At 39.3% G+C, this 16,570-nt stretch overlaps 1 protein-coding gene across 1 annotated transcript in view; it reads right to left on the reverse strand.

Annotated features, from left to right (window-relative positions):
* LOC122815838 (deleted in malignant brain tumors 1 protein-like) overlaps positions 1-16,570 on the reverse strand; it is a 580,111-nt gene that overhangs the window by 37,507 nt on the left and 526,034 nt on the right. The window contains exons 10-11 of the mRNA XM_044088652.1: positions 5,622-5,681; positions 2,076-2,135 (exon numbers count right to left, since the gene is read on the reverse strand). Of these exons, the coding sequence (XP_043944587.1) occupies positions 2,076-2,135; positions 5,622-5,681 (120 nt within the window). The remainder of the gene's footprint in view (positions 1-2,075; positions 2,136-5,621; positions 5,682-16,570) is intronic.

The following is a 16,570-nucleotide window of genomic DNA, read 5'->3' on the forward strand; positions in this document are numbered from 1 at the left end:
AAAGATGTCTGTTCCAAAGATTTTCACTATAGGTGCATCTATAGTGAGACATACCGACATCCCACTCACCAGGTTAAACAAGGGGAAGTTTAGGGTCAGAGAGAGAAAGAGTATGGATAGTTTACTAGGTTTCTCCCCTTTGGAAGGTGCTGATTTAATTTGGAGAAGGAAGGATAAAATTTTCCAAAATTCTCCAAAAAAGCATACCACTACTTTTACCTTAACAGCATGTTTCATATTCCATAGATAAAAGAAATAATGCATTTAAGCCAAGATGCCATCGATTAATCGAATGAAGTCTTCCTTAATGCGTAAAACAAAAGATTTCATATTTATTAAGCATACTTAGGGACGTCCTCACCACTTGTAACTCATTGGCAGAAATGATGTTAACTTTATAGCATGTTTAACAAGGCCTTATACAGACTTTCCAAGGGGTGTATTCAACTTATGGTGGATTTGTTCTCTAAATGTAGGGCAATTAACATTTTGATTTTTGATAGTGTTATCAGAAATGCTTAATGAATATAATGAAAAAGTGATATAAAGACAGGCACAACTTAAATTAAATCAGTAAATTTTTGTCCTCCATGACTTTATGACACAAAAAGCAGGACGCAGATGAAAATCTTATAAAAATGAACAAAACTGCAATTATTTATTCAAAGACATTCTTCAATGTCTTTGCAATACTTTATTGGAAGGCACTGAAAAATTTAATGATGGCCTTAAATCAAAATGGTTTAATAGTTATGCATGTGCTTCAACCTGACTTTAAAATAAGAAACGTCATTCAACCTATTTTGGCCATTTGAAATTACTATAATATGTAGATTAGATTGCAGAAGATCATTACCCAATCACCCCCTTGTAATTTTATGTGGTGCATACATATACATACATGCAAATATTCAGACAAGGACGATAATGCACTAATAGGATGCCAATATACCAAAACCATTTTCACCATAATAAATGCTCAAAATTTTCTTAAAAATGTTTAAAGAATGTTTGGTTTAATATGTTTTACTACTCTATTCTTAGCATTAGTTTCAGTATCAGAGAACCAGTAGTACATCCGTGATTCCTATGTGGTACGTGCAAGGGCATAAATAAAAACACTTGAATCATTGTGTGGTCAGGTTGCCAATATACCAAGACCATCTTGACCCTAATAAATGTTCAAACATTATTTTAAAGGACATACCTAGTTATACAAGGAAATACAGTATACCATAATATACCCCACTAATCTGAACCATGAATTATTTCAAACCTGTGTCTTGTAACCTTTTAGGGAAGGCCTGTCAATACTTGAAAAGGAACCATTCCTTACTACAAAACCATAGGATATGAAAGTATAAACTGTTCAGAAGGGATTCAGAAGTTACTATATTCTGTTTCTTATGTGTTACTTAGAGAATAACTTAATGTTGTCTATAAGGTAGTGTCTGACACTATTCTATTTGAAATTCTACAGCTTAACTTTGACCAAATATGCATTTGTTTGTTAAGACTTGGGTGTTGCTTGGATAGATCACTTGAAGCCTTGTCAGCACAATTCCACATATTTTCTTTTTGCCTTTCCATGTGTGTGAGAGAGATGATAGACCTGGAGTTAAATTTATAGTTATCCAGACACTCAAATATGTTATGTCTGAAGAGAACTAGGGAGATACTTTGCATAATATAATAGGACATCTGTTGCAGAGAATAGAAAATCTTTGAGAGACATCTATCCTGCCCCAAGGTTCTATTTATATTATGGTGGAAGTTTAGCCATTTCGAGTGGGTTTTCATGATTTAAAGCTTTTGTTTATGGGTAGGAGTTCATATAGGACAGGATCATATGAGGCCTTGAAGACAAGGCAGATCTCTCCCTATAAAACAGAAAAGCTTCAAATGATTAACTATGGTTATAGTAGTGTTGTCGGAGGAGTGTATTTGAAAAGCGGTTGCAGGATTGGCTGACTTGGAGGGGACAAAGAGCATCAGCTTGGTCTGATTTTGTTATTGTTTCTGTATTTCAAGAAAAGAAAAGAAAAAGTGAAAGCAGAGACAAAAACTGTAAATACCTCTGGTTGTGACTTCTGGGCTGATTGAAGGAGACTGGGTATCCTCAGGTGTTAAATAATCTGAAAAAGAAAAAAAAAAGTTAAAAAAGGAACATATCCTATAATAATAATAATATAATAATCCTATAATCTTTAAACTGTGCAAGACACACAGCTGGATTTACAAACATTATAATGAAATGCAGAAAAAGAAAAGAATAATCTGTCTAAATAGTTTGTGTCACATGATTTTATTCCGAAGTCCACACAGGTGGGCAAAAGTGCTTAGTTTTTTTTTTAATAAAGGAATACTAGCTGATATTCTGGTGCAAAAATAAAATGGGAGAGGCAATGGCCTAACATACTACAAAGAACACAAAGACATGGATAAAATTCAATTAAAAATATAGAAGGAAACTGCTGCCTGAGACACTGCAAAAAATACATAGACCTGGGTGTATTTACTCCTTTTTCTATTTTTCGCTTTCCTCCCTCCACCAAACATTTAACATCACTTCCAAATGCCACTCTTCCTCGCATACTACTTTGCACTATAACCTGTAATACTCAGACCCCTCCCCAACTGTACTGCTAATTCATTCCTGAGCAAAATTCCCTTTTCCTTTCATCCCTGCAGTCGTGTCTCTCTCTCTCTCAGGTACTACAATCAAATTAGCCCCCAAAACTATCATCTTCCCATTATCTGTAAACAATTTCAATCCCTTTAAAATTGATGAGGGTAAGGCAGTTCACACAGTCTACCTTGACCTTGCAAAAGCCTTCGACACAATACCCCACTTGGGCATCATAGACAAGCTCACCAGCTTAAATGTAAACCCATATGTCATAAGATGGGTTGCAAACTGGCTTAAGGACAGAACCAACAAGGTCAGAATTGCTGGAGCCATGTCAAACTCTAAGCCAGTCACAAGCGGTGTCCCACAGGGCTCGGTCCTGGGACCCCTCTTGTTCGGCATTTATTTTTCCGAGGTGCAAGCAAACATAGGAGGATTGTGGCTGACAAAGTTCGCAGATGACTGCAAACTGGGCTCCATAACTGATACTCCAGCGGACACAAGCATCCTTCAGAAAGGCCTCATAGAAACAGATAATTGGTGCCAGAGCCATGGCCTTAAACGGAACGCCAAAAAATGTAGTCATACCCTTTGGGAAAAACAAGGTACCCACAAATTACCACATAGGTGGTGATCCATTAAGTATGGAAGAAGTAATCAGGGACCTAGGGACCCAAGTTGACAGTAACCTCTCATTTGACACTCACATTGCCAAGGTGGTTAGGAAGACCTTCTATATTGCCCACTTTATCATGAAAGGATTCACATCTAGATCAAGAGAGGTCATTGTGCCACTATACTCTTCTCTTATCAGGCCCATAATTGAGTACAATGCCCCATTTGGGACATACCTTGCCCGACACCTGCAGCAGTTAGAAAGACCCCAAAAGTTCCTCACCAAGAGGATAAAGGGTCTCAAACATATGTCATATGCTGCCCGGCTGAAGAAACTCCAGGTCTATTCAGTCGCATACTGCCTACTCAAAGGCGATCTATGCCTGACATACAAGGCCATGTCTAATCTGGAATTAATGGACATGCTCCACCTCAGAAAATCCAAATCCATCAGAGCCACGAGAGCGAGAGATTTGAACCTCAACACAGAAATAAATAGGATGTGCTTGAGGGACAGATTCATAACCCAGAGGCTCCCTACACTCTAGAACAGAATCCCAGTCCATGTTAGGCAGAGCCCCTTACTGACTCTCTTCAAGAGAAATCTTGACGAGTGGATGGGAGATCGTAGATTTTCCCCGGGAGTCATCTCTGTGTCACTACTAGATAGAGGCACAGTAAACTAAACCCTAAATGGGTACAGTATTATCATTCCAAGGGGTGGCGGAAGCCACACACACTCTGGCTAGGCTTATAAATGCCCTAGGACAGATAGCCTATTATGAACCTATGAACCTATGAACCTATGACTGCTTTAGTCAACACCACTAACTACTATGTATGAGAACATACAGTTTGTTTGATAAACATGCAATCTGATAAGAGATTTATGCTGCAAAATCATAATTTCCTAGACAGATACTGGGCTAGCTGACCTTGTGGGCCATTTTAAGCCTAGCTAATTTCCCTTAAGTGTGAGAATCAAACCCTGTATCTTATGTCTGTGAAATAAACATCTTAATGACTAGACCATCCCTCAACTCCCAGTAAAAGAGGACAAACAGAGGCCTTAATGAGATCTCAAAAAAAAAAAAAAAAAACGTAGAATTATTTATTATTTTATTTATTTTATTTTACATTTGTTTACTGGGATAGTTTTTCTGGGTGGAAGCCCATTTTCAGAGGAGGCCCAGGGAGAAAAGCTCCAAAGTAAAAATGTACATAGACAATAATATCACAGGCACAGTTTACAGAGTTTACAATAGCAGTTTGAAAGTTATACATCAAGAAGAATCATTGATATCGACATTTACAAAGTAAAATAGATAAAAAGCCTTTTTACGTAAAAGTTTTACAAAGGGTTTTTTTTTTTTTACCATAGCAGGTGCTGGCAGCCGACATTTACCATTAGTGTATTAAGAAGCAGGAAGCTACAGTCTTCCAGACTGCTAAGGAGGAGTTGAGAAGAACTGATGTGGGAGAATGTTAGAGAGGTGCAGGATATATTTGTAAGACATCACTGATGGTGACTGTTCCCAGGAGGAGGAGAAGAACATGCAGTGGAGAATGGATACCATTAGCCTGGGCTGATGCAGAAGCAATCCATTTACTATAGAGATGGTCTTTTAGCAGCTTTTTGAATTGCATTGGGTTGTTAATGTTTAGAATATGTTGGGGAAATGTGTTCCAGATTTTGGAGATATAGTGGGAGGAAAGGGCATTTCCAGATTTCTTGTAGATTTTGGAAATGTGTAGTAGTGTTTTGTGTGAGGATCAGAATTATAGAGTGTTAGCATACACTTGAAGTATTTGTTGTAAGGCAGGGATTCTTTCTGGTTGGTTTGCTAAGTGGTGAGCAAAAATGAATTACTTGAAGATTAAGTGTTGTAGGATTTCTAATGATTTTAATTGTTGTAGAGCAGAATGGTGGTGGGACATGTGAGGGGAGCTGGTGACAAATGTAGCTATTTTGTTGTAGCAGGACTCGAGTTTGGTAAGGTCAGTTTTGCTAAGTTTGGTGAGAATTTGGAGAGGCATAGAGTAGAGTGGACAGGAGATGAGTTCTGGCAATGTCAGGCGTGGTTTGATTAGTAAAGAAAGGCTTCATGTGGTAAAGAGAGCATAGTTTAATATGAGTTTAATGGATTGAGATAGGTGTAGGTCAAATTTCAATTTGTTATTGATGTAATGCTTAAGAGTTTAGTTTGTGTGACAGTGGTTATAGTAGTGTTGTCGGAGGAGTGTATTTGAAAAGCGGTTGCAGGACTGGCTGACTTGGAGGGGACAAAGAGCATCAGCTTGGTCTGATTTTGTTATTGTTTCTGTATTTCAAGAAAAGAAAAGAAAAAGTGAAAGCAGAGACAAAAACTGTAAATACCTCCGGTTGTGACTTCTGGGCTGATTGAAGGAGACTGGGTACCCTCAGGTGTTAAATAATCTGAAAAAGAAAAAAAATAAGTTAAAAAAGAAACATATCCTATAATCTTTAAACTGTGCAAGACACACAGCTGGATTTACAAACATTATAATGAAATGCAGAAAAAGAAAAGAATAATCTGTCTAAATAGTTTGTGTCACATGATTTTATTCCGAAGTCCACACAGGTGGGCAAAAGTGCTTAGTTTTTTTTTTAATAAAGGAATACTAGCTGATATTCTGGTGCAAAAATAAAATGGGAGAGGCAATGGCCTAACATACTACAAAGAACACAAAGACATGGATAAAATTCAATTAAAAATATAGAAGGAAACTGCTGCCTGAGACACTGCAAAAAATACATAGACCTGGGTGTATTTACTCCTTTTTCTATTTTTCGCTTTCCTCCCTCCACCAAACATTTAACATCACTTCCAAATGCCACTCTTCCTCGCATACTACTTTGCACTATAACCTGTAATACTCAGACCCCTCCCCAACTGTACTGCTAATTCATTCCTGAGCAAAATTCCCTTTTCCTTTCATCCCTGCAGTCGTCTCTCTCTCTCTCAGGTACTACAATCAAATTAGTATTCATCTCTCACCTTTTTCTGTAAAATATCTATCAGTCTTCCCATTATCTGTTTACACAGCTTATATCCCTCTACACTTAGTATGTCCATTTTCATACAGAATTAAACAAGTACTTTTTCTTACTACCCTTCCTTATACTCCTCAACATATAAATTCACCCTTATTCATATCAATATTTCTTGATGACAACCTATATATTGCTTCACCTATCAATCCTACCTGTAACTCTCTACACCTACCCATCAATCCTACCTGTAACTCTCTACACCTACCCATCAATCCTACCTGTAACTCTCTACACCTACCCATCAATCCTACCTGTAACTCTCTACACCTACCCATCAATCCTACCTGTAACTCTGTACACCTTCCTCTCATCTTACCTGTAACTCTCCATATCTTCCTATTAACCCTACCTGTAACTCTCTATACCTTCCTATCAATCCTACTTGTAATTCTCTACACTTTCCTATCAGTCCTACCTGTAACTGTCTATACCTTCCTATCAATCCTACCTGCAACTCTCTGTATCTTCCTATCAATCCTACCTATCATCTCACTCTACTTTACTCCTTCCATTAATATTTACTACTAATAACTGCATCCCTCCACACCCCTCCCACCACACACCATCTATTCATCCACCCATCCAAAACCTCTTTTCCCATTTTTGCGCAAGGTGTTGTGGTATTCTTCAAGTCCCAAATATGCTACTACTTCATCTTCTGTCACTCTCATCTCTCAATGTACTTACACTCTCAAACAGATATCACAAGTACCTCTCCCACTGTTACCTACCTACACTTATCACATAATACTTAAACCACAATATCACCTTTCTCTAACATCTCCTCCAACCTACCAACATTAATTACACTAACACCCTGAAATACAAGCATACCTCTCAATCGTACCAAATCTCTTGGAATTTACCATTTTTTTTGAAGTTGTCACTGACATCATCATTCGCAGGGTGTGTGAGACATCAGCTTCATGAGGGAGACTAGCAGCCTATCAGAATAGGGCTCACCTGGCGCTGACTGTTTCTTTTAGAGTGTTTCCTTTATTTTTCTTTTTTTTTACGTACATTGAACTACGTTCATAGTGGGACTCATAGTCTTGTACATTGAGTGATTGAATGAACGGTCAGATCTCAGAGGTAACTTTCACTGTTAATATCATAAATGTTATCTGTCATAGAAAACTTAATGTTAGTGGTATAATAAACATAGTAAAGATGGGGTTGTGTGAGTTACTGTCTTTATATGATCACATTTCTTCAGTTTTGTTGGTATTGAAATGATACTGAATTAGAAATGAAGACTAATAACGTAAAATTAAGGTTTTGCATCCTAATATAAATTTCAGTACTTTTTGTGGTAGAAAATTAACACATTCACAGCAGCCAGCAGTTGGAAGGGAGAGGAGCATTATTTGTTGTAGTTTACTTTGTCTGGATTTATACAGTGAATGTTTAATGTTTCCCTTTATTTTTCTCTGTGGAGCTTTTCTGCCAGGGACTCCTCTGAAAATGAGCTTATCACCAAGTCAGACTATCCCAATTAACAAATATTAAATAAATATATAAATACACTTTTCCTGCTTGTCTGGTTTTCTGTGACCTCTCGTACTGTTAAATTATGTGGCTCTGCTCGACAGGGGCACAGGAAAATAATTTTCTTGGGTGGCAAAAGCCAGGGTAAATTTTTGGCTAGGCTTATATAGGCCCTAGGGCCAATAGCCTAGTAACCTCTTATGAATCTATGAACCTATGTTATCTGCAATAGTGGCAGCAGCGAGAATAAGGACATTATCTATGACTTTCAAAGTTCAGAGTGCGTAGCCCATAAAGGTTGCTTGTATGTTAGAAGGATTATTGGTTGAAGTTTGTTTTATCAGGATTTATATTGTGAACGTTTGTTTTCCCCCTCGGCTGGTTTTCTGTGAGCCTGTAAGGAGGTTTTAATGTGTGCAAGACAAGTTATTGTTTGGGTTACCTAGAACTCTGTGCCTGTTTTTCAATATTATTTTTGACTGTATTTATGTTTTGACAGAGCTGGACTATAAAAAAAATTAAGACTGACCCGCAGCTTTGTATGAAATGCTCAGTACAGCCTTGTTACCTGATTGCCAATGCAGAAACATTTTTGCTTTGCAGTTTACTACCTGATGGAAAGGAAACAGCATACCGAATTTGGTTCTTACTATAAAAAGTTAAAAATATCATAGTTTTTGTTAATGCTGTCAAAAATGCTACTAAATAATTGTATGTTGCTGAACCACTGTACACGTTGCTGTATTAAGCGCACATTCCACACAGTGCTGCTAACCAAATTTATTATAATAACGTGTGAACACTTTTAAAGATGTATTAATGTGTTTTTTTTAAGTGAAACATTCGTAACTGATCAGAATTTTAGTTTATCTTCTGGGATACACAGACCAGTGAAATGGAAACCCTATTTGTTTCATGCTCACCAGACAGTTAAACAGTCACTGTTTTTTATATAGCTGGTGAAAATGGAATCCCAATTTATGTTTTTCTTGGTGACATGATTTGAAGGTGGTGGACTGGATGTGTCATTCATTGCTCAAGTAAGAATCAATAATTGCTGTGAGTTTAATTTGGTGGCATATCTGAGATGCTGAGGAGGGCCGGTACCCATTTTAGCTCAGCGTGTCTCTTTACCTTATAGTTGCCCTTATGCTCGCCTTTGATGGGCAGTCTTAAACTGCATCTTTCTCTTATTAAAAAAAGGATGAGCAAGTAAAATAAAATAATGGTTAAGGTTCATAGGTTCAAAGATGTTTACTAGGCTAATGACCACAAGGATCTTTTTAGCCTAGCCATACATCCCAAATCTCTGACAAGTTCTGAAACCCTTGATAAGTGTAAGCATGAGCCTGGGAGATGAACCATTTACAGGTTACCTCATCCATTAGAGACATTGGTGCTAAACCAGAGATGAATTTCTGGTTTCCCATCCAATCATCCAAGCTACACTTGAATTTGGTTAGGGAGGAACTCTGCTTCACATGGATGGGGAGCCTCTTCCATAGATATGGTAGTGTCTGGGATATATTCCTATCTCTCCAGCAGGTCCTATTTATGTCAAAGGCAAGATTTAAGTCTTTAGAATGGGTAATTCTGGTGCTGTTTGTTTTGTGGATATACAGGAGCTCCATCTGAGTGGGGTCTGACAATGTCCTGTATGCCAGGCATAGAGTTGCCCTCAAAAACCAGTGGGAAACAGAATACAAAGATAGGGCCTTGAGGCAGTCTACACAGGACATATTACTTATGCCCTGTATTCCTTTAGTGAGGAACCTCTGTGGATGTTCCATTTGTTGAATATGCCTAGTTATGTGCATACCAAAGGGGGCATTGTACTCAATGACAGGTCTGATGAATGCTGAATACAGTGGAACAATGACTTCCTTAGACTTAGATACCATACCTTTGTTTATAAGTTGCACAACACAGAATGATTTCCTCACCACTGCAGACACATGATGATCAAAGGCTAGATTACTATCTATGTGTGTCCCTAAGTCCCTGAATACTGGGTCAACTTTAAGGGGTGTGTTGTCAATATGATAGTTACCAGTGATGAATGATTTCCCAAAGAACACTATCATGCATTTCTTGGCATTTAGTTTTAGTCCATGCCTCTTACACCAGTTGTTTGTCTGTGTCAGTCCCTCCTGGAGAACATTTGTGTCAGTGTGAGACTCAATGACAGCTCCTAATTTGCAATCATCTGCAAATGTAGTCAGCCAGAAACCACTGACATTGGCCTTGGCTTCTGAGAAGTAAATGTCAAAAAGGAGTGGTCCAAGGACTGATCCCTGTGGGACTCCACTTGTGACTGGCCTCTTTGTAGAGGTGGACTCCCCAGTTCTAACTTCCTGGGTCGTGTCTGTGAGACAGGTGGCTATCCACGGGGTGGCATATGAGTTTCCACCTAACCTCCTGAGTTTGTCAACAATACCTGAGTAGGGTATTGTGTTAAATTCCTTGGTCAGGTCAAGGTAGGCAGTGTGAATGATTTTGTCCTCATCCATTGCTTTGGTGACCTTCTCAAAGAAGTTCACCAGGTTGAGTAGGCATGCTCTGCCCTTGACGAAACCAAACTGTTCAGTGTTTGGAAGCCTTCAGAATACAGGGAACTAATTTAGGTAGCCAGGCAAGCACCACTTAAGCTAGGGTGTGCAAATTCATTTTTAAGTAGTAAGTTAACCTTTAGCCCAAATGGCCTACCCTCAATAGGTGAAAGAAAAAAAATTTGAAAGGGTGCGAGTGACTCTAAAAAGATGGTTACTATGTCTGTAGTTACATTAGTTGTTATTCAGTTAAGGACTTGTAATATAATAACATGCTAAAATGTCACATTTAGGATGTACCATGGATATAAAAACTGTACACATCCCTGTTAAAATGCCATTTTTTGTGATTTAAAAAAATGAGACCACAATAAATCTTTTCATAACTTTACCCACCTTTAATGTGACCTATAACCTATACAATTCAATTGGAGGGGGGAGCCAGCAGCTGCTGTCCCTCGAGGCTCTTGTAGGAATACTCAGTATGCCCTTGCTTTGGCTATGAGACAACACATAGCACATTCACTGACCATCTAGGGGCCTAATACCTTTCTCCTACTCAAATACATATAGTAAAAATCGATGCCAGACAACTCACACAGTGTTTACCTCTCTATGTATTGGCTGCGTACTGCTTGCATCAGACAAAGTCAGCCCCAAACTAAAATTCTGTCAACGGCTGCTTTTGCAAGGTAAATTCTGAACTTAGAATGTCATATCCTTGTATTTTGTAACTTGATACAGTAGTCAAATACATAGTGGTGGATTTACACAAAACAGTAATTTAATATGTGACAGCAAAGACTTATTTTACTCATATGTGTCCATTAGTAAGAAGTAGGCCTCAGGCATCAAAGATTCACACAGTCATACCTCTGAAGAATACTGATGTTCATAGGTTCACAGGTTCATAGGTAGGTACTAGGCTATCAGCCCAAGGGTAAATCATTAAAGAGAGAAGTTAGAAAGTAATGATACACATTGCAGTTTCTGACTTCACAAACCTTCTCAAGATTAAACAACAAGCAGGATGCAGAACAAGGGGAGTAACAAAAGTATCATGTCCTTCTTTGTGCCACAGCAGTAAGAGATTTACTCCCCCACAAAACAGCAAGTTATGCTTGTTTGTGCCATAACAGCAACTGAGCTTAGCCCCCACGAAAGACCAGTGTACCCTTGTTCCTGCTATAACAGTAAGTCAGCTATGCTCCCCCCAAAAGAACAGTATATGCCTGTTTGTGCCATCAAACCTGGCCTGCATTTGTTTTGCACTTGCATATCATATAACTCTCAGTTAATATCCTCACGCATTTTAAGGCCAATGATATGGAATGGCTTAGCACTGCATGTCTTACACTACTGGTCATATAACAGATGAAGTACAAGAACTATATAAGATCGAGCTATTTGCAAGCAATATTGTAACAGTTTATGTGACCACTACAGGCTCTACATCCAAATATAATACACAGAATTAAAAGTACAAATCACAGCTGATGGTTTGATAGCAGTGTACATCATGAAGCAGTTGGCTGTGTGAAGAATTACTTCAATTCTTTTCTGCAAAGCTATTTGTGTGTCAGAGAGGAATAAGGCATCCATCCTGTTTTCTGAGTCTATATTGCTGTGAAGGTTCAAATTCTGATCTGTGTGGAAATATCTGCTGTGTACTCTCTTTTTGTACTGTGTGGATTATACATTGCTTTGCCTGATGTCACATATGTGCCTGTTATTATTATTACCTTTTCCTCTTTGTCTCATTTTAAGTCCATTTTTGCACATTGCACTGCCTCTCGCAAACCTTACCACACACACGGTTGGCTGAGCTTGTGTGATTTGCCCAAAGGGCAGCATTGTGGAAATAGGGAAACATACTGCTCATGTTTGCACACTGCTTACCTCTGTGCAAACAGGTATATCTCACATGCATGGACACTTTGTTAACCATCGGGCAAATCTGCTGCTCGCTGCACTATGGAACTATATATATGATACTTTACTATTGTTGTTTATTTTTCCGTTTCCTTTGTCTGACATAAAATACATGTGGAAACATTGCAAACTAAGGGCCCAGTATAACTATATGTCATATATTTAAGGTACAGCCATGTGTTAGCCCCTCCACCCCACCAAACACTATAACTCTGGGGTCTCAGATCTTCTCCCACACATATATCAACCACACTGCAAAGTGTAATATACATAACGTTGTATGCTCCCTCTTAGGCATGCCCAGCTGGTGGTGCTTAAAACTTAAATCACTCTGATAAACTCAAACATCTAACTAAGCTACATAAGAGTTCTTGTGCTATTACACAGCTAAGCTTCTAAACAGCCTAGTGCTATTCAGCTACCAGCCTTCAGATGACCCAATGAAGTGATGTGTTTGTGGAAGCCTTCCAACCTCTTGTCTCCCACATGGGCTACTGATATCATCTACTATAAGTTCAACTGCACTCCTGTAAAAATCAGGTGTGTACCATGGTGCTTGCATTAATTACCATGTTCTGTAGTCTGTGTACTTAGATAGTTAGGGGTTCTGATCTCACTGCAGTCAACTGGGAGGTGGGTTGCGTGTGTGTGTGTGTGTGTGTGTGTGTGTGTGTGTGTGTGTGTGAGAGAGCTATGGCTGGACATTACAGAGAGTGTTTTTCAGCAGCCTGTGGGACACTGTTACCTTGTCCCCACCAGACACTGCTGATGCCATCAGTGCAATCAGATTATTGCATATGCAGTCATTCCACCAGGATGTGGTCAGACACTGGCTTGAAGGCCAAGCGGATGTCACCTCAACCTATACCAGACAAATTATAGCGCCATTTCTTTTAATCTATTCACATCCATCATGCCATGGTCTTTAGGTCCTGCGTTATCCTGGTGAGAAAGCCCTATGGTCTGTCCAGCTGTTGCTATTACTTATTTAAGAAAAAAATATGTTATTTTGTTTTACTCTGTTGTTATATTTAATCTAGGAAAATTTATGCTGCTTTTTCTCTGTTGCATATTTAAAGTAATGAAAAAAAGAAAAACAAAAAACAAAATATATGCTTTTATTTTGTTGTTGCATTTCCATTGGCCATAGTATACATTGGATTCAGATTGGCTGAATCCAGTTCTGTTTGAGGACTGATAACTAAAAATCAGGATATCTGCTTTTGGATAACCCCCTACGCCATACCGTTGTGGCAGGAGTGTAGGACAATCTAATTGAAGCTTATTGGTTCTGGGCTCAGTTGAGCTTTTACAGTGGTTCTTTGTGTTAGCTGCTTTTCTCTCGTTTGCATCCAGAAGGGTTAAAAAAGTGCCAGCAGACAATTTTTTTCCATAGAATCAGTTGCCGCTATCTAACAGAGCAGTTTGTAAACAGCTCTTAACAGCAAGTAGTGATTTTAGCTCTTGCCTATCAACAAAAAACCTATAGTTCCCCTTTTTGATAGCCCTCTTACCCTACACCAGTAGGTTAGTCCCCCATCATTTTCTCCTTATCTGTGCATATACTATGTTCAGATCTTGCATTATGAACAGATTCCGTCTGTCCTGCTATCCTAGTCAACATGTGTTTTTTGAGGCAGTATAGCAAATTTCTCATGTACATTGACAAACCCTTACTTCTAAATCAGTCAGGTACAATTTGTGAAAGATCCTCCTACATTAAGAATCTTAAATGACTGCTCTCTTGCACCCAGAAGAGCAACAGTAAACAGGTTGTCAGCTCACACACTTCAACTCCTACTCATAATAAACAGCCAACACATAAACCATCACATGTGGAGGTGGTCTATAGAAATCTAGCTAAACAATAGAGACTTCCCAACCACAACATGCTACGTCTACCACTGCACCCAAAGCAACCAATACACATAAAAACCATAGTACCAGTGTCTCACCAAATAAGCACTTAAGGCAATGGTCATCTGTTCCAAAGATTTTCACTATAGGTGCATCTATAGTGAGACATACCGACATCCCACTCACCAGGTTAAACAAGGGGAAGTTTAGGGTCAGCTGACTGTCTGGTGCAAGTAGTCGTCAGATCACATTTGTACTCAGGTCTCTCATTAACAAGTCCTGTTATCACTCCGTTATAGTTCATGCTGGTATGAACAACATGAGATGCACCTCTCTGGAATATATGAAGATAGACTTGACTGAGTTCCCTGAATATGTATCACAGGCAGTTATGTCGCTATCTTTGAGCAGCATTTTACCCTTGCCTAAGATGATATTACAATATAAACAACAAATAATTTACTTAAAGAATTTTGCTCACTTTATTTTGTCATTCTAATGGGATCCATTTCTTGTCAGCATGGGATGACATTGTGGATAGAGCCCTCTGCTTTGCCAGAGATGGACTTCACCTGACACCTATATGCTTTTGGTTGCTGGCTAAGGCACTTGCCTCCCCCATAATGCCTTTTTTAGGCAAGGTTCTGGATCTTGGATTCGCTCTAGTGCATTCAGTAGATCGGCCAATGAGCACCCTTCAGCAGTCATTGTTTTCATAGTAGGTACGGGTTTTACAGGATCGGGCTGCTAGCCTGAGGTCCAACCCTCCTCAGAGGGTACACCACACACTTGCATTCACACACTTACACCTAGGGTCAATTTAAAGTATCCAATCCACCTACTGCATGTTTTTAGAATGTGGATGAAAACAGGAGCACACGGAGGAAACCCGCACAAATGCAGGAAGGACATGCAGGCTCCACACAAAAGGCAACCCACCTGAGAATTGAACCAGAGAACCTGTTGCTGTGAGGCAACAACATTAACTGCTACACCACTGTGCTGAGCTTTAGGCTAGGTCACAAAACCAAAATTTCCAACATGAAAATATCAAATACTAAGAAAGTAAGGGTCACTCTGCTAAACCTTAGGTGTTTACATCAGAAGCCTCACTCTGTGCAAGCACTCTTCTTCCTGGAAGATGCTGATGTCTGTGCAATCACAGAAATGTGGTTCAAAGCTGCAGTAAGTACCCCAGCCTTGCAAGGCTACAATGCCTTCTACACCTTCTAACCACAAATTGAAGGTGTGGGAACCACAGGGGGTTGACTATCTATTATGCCTCTATAATGGTTAGACAAGATAACTCTATAGAGTTAAAGTCCAGTTTGCCATGGTTAGGAACCCCATTCATGTCATCATCAGTTATAGGTCCCCTGACACGAACCCTGAAATGCACACAGTGTTTTTAGAACTACTTGGGACAATTAAAGTAGAACTAAACACACTGGTCATGGTTGATTTCAACAATCCCTCCATTAATTAGGCAACTTATCTGAGGCCAAACTCACTCGTACAATAGTTGCTGGACTTGCTTACTCAAATGCCCTGGAACAAATAGTGCTCCACCCCACAAGGGGCTATAATATTCTAGACCTGGTCCTCCACAACATGAGTGACCAATGCAAAGCCTCATGTGTAGGACCTACACTGTTTAAATCTGACCATCAAACAGTCTTTTTTGAAGTGTCAATAGCTCCAGAAGTACTCAAAGGAGAAGTCAGGCTAAACAACTCCACTAAAGCTAACTCTACTCTACTAAGGGATGGTATAATTTATGTCCAAGCTACAGTTTCCCCATAGGTCATTGATGGCTATACTGATGTCCTTTATAACCATCTACACAAATATATAGACACAGCTTCGCCTGATAAGTTGATAGGTTCATAGGTTTGTACTAGGCTAATGGCCCTGAAGCCTTTCCAGGCCTAGCCCATAGGATTACCCAGGCATTGTGCCACCTGACTTTAGTTCCCAGTGCCTTTGTCAAGTAGACCCACTGGAGTGATCCCCGGGGTGAATTTTCTATTTCCCATCCACTCATCAAGATTTCTCTTGAAGAGGGCCAGTGAAGTGCTCTGTTTGACATGTATCGGAAGTCTATTCCATAACATGGGAAGTCTCTGTGTTATGAACCTGTCCCTCCAGCACATTCTGTTGATTGTGGTAATGAGGTTGAGGTCTCTGGACCGTGTGGTGTAGAGGGATTGGGATTTCATTAGGTGCAGCATTTCCAACAGAGCTGGGTAAGACATGGCTTTGCAAGTTAAGCAGAGATTGCCTCTAAGTAACTGATATGAGACAGAGAATAGTTGGAGTTTTCTGAGTCTGTACATATAGGACAAGTGTTTAAGGCCTAGGATCCTCTTTGTGAGGTAATTTTGCATCCTCTCCCATTGTTCCAGGTGTCTAGTGAGGTGCATG

Source organism: Protopterus annectens, chromosome 1.part1 (assembly GCF_019279795.1).
Source record: "Protopterus annectens isolate FY-2018-M chromosome 1.part1, PAN1.0, whole genome shotgun sequence".
NCBI classification, from domain to species: Eukaryota; Metazoa; Chordata; order Ceratodontiformes; family Protopteridae; genus Protopterus; species Protopterus annectens.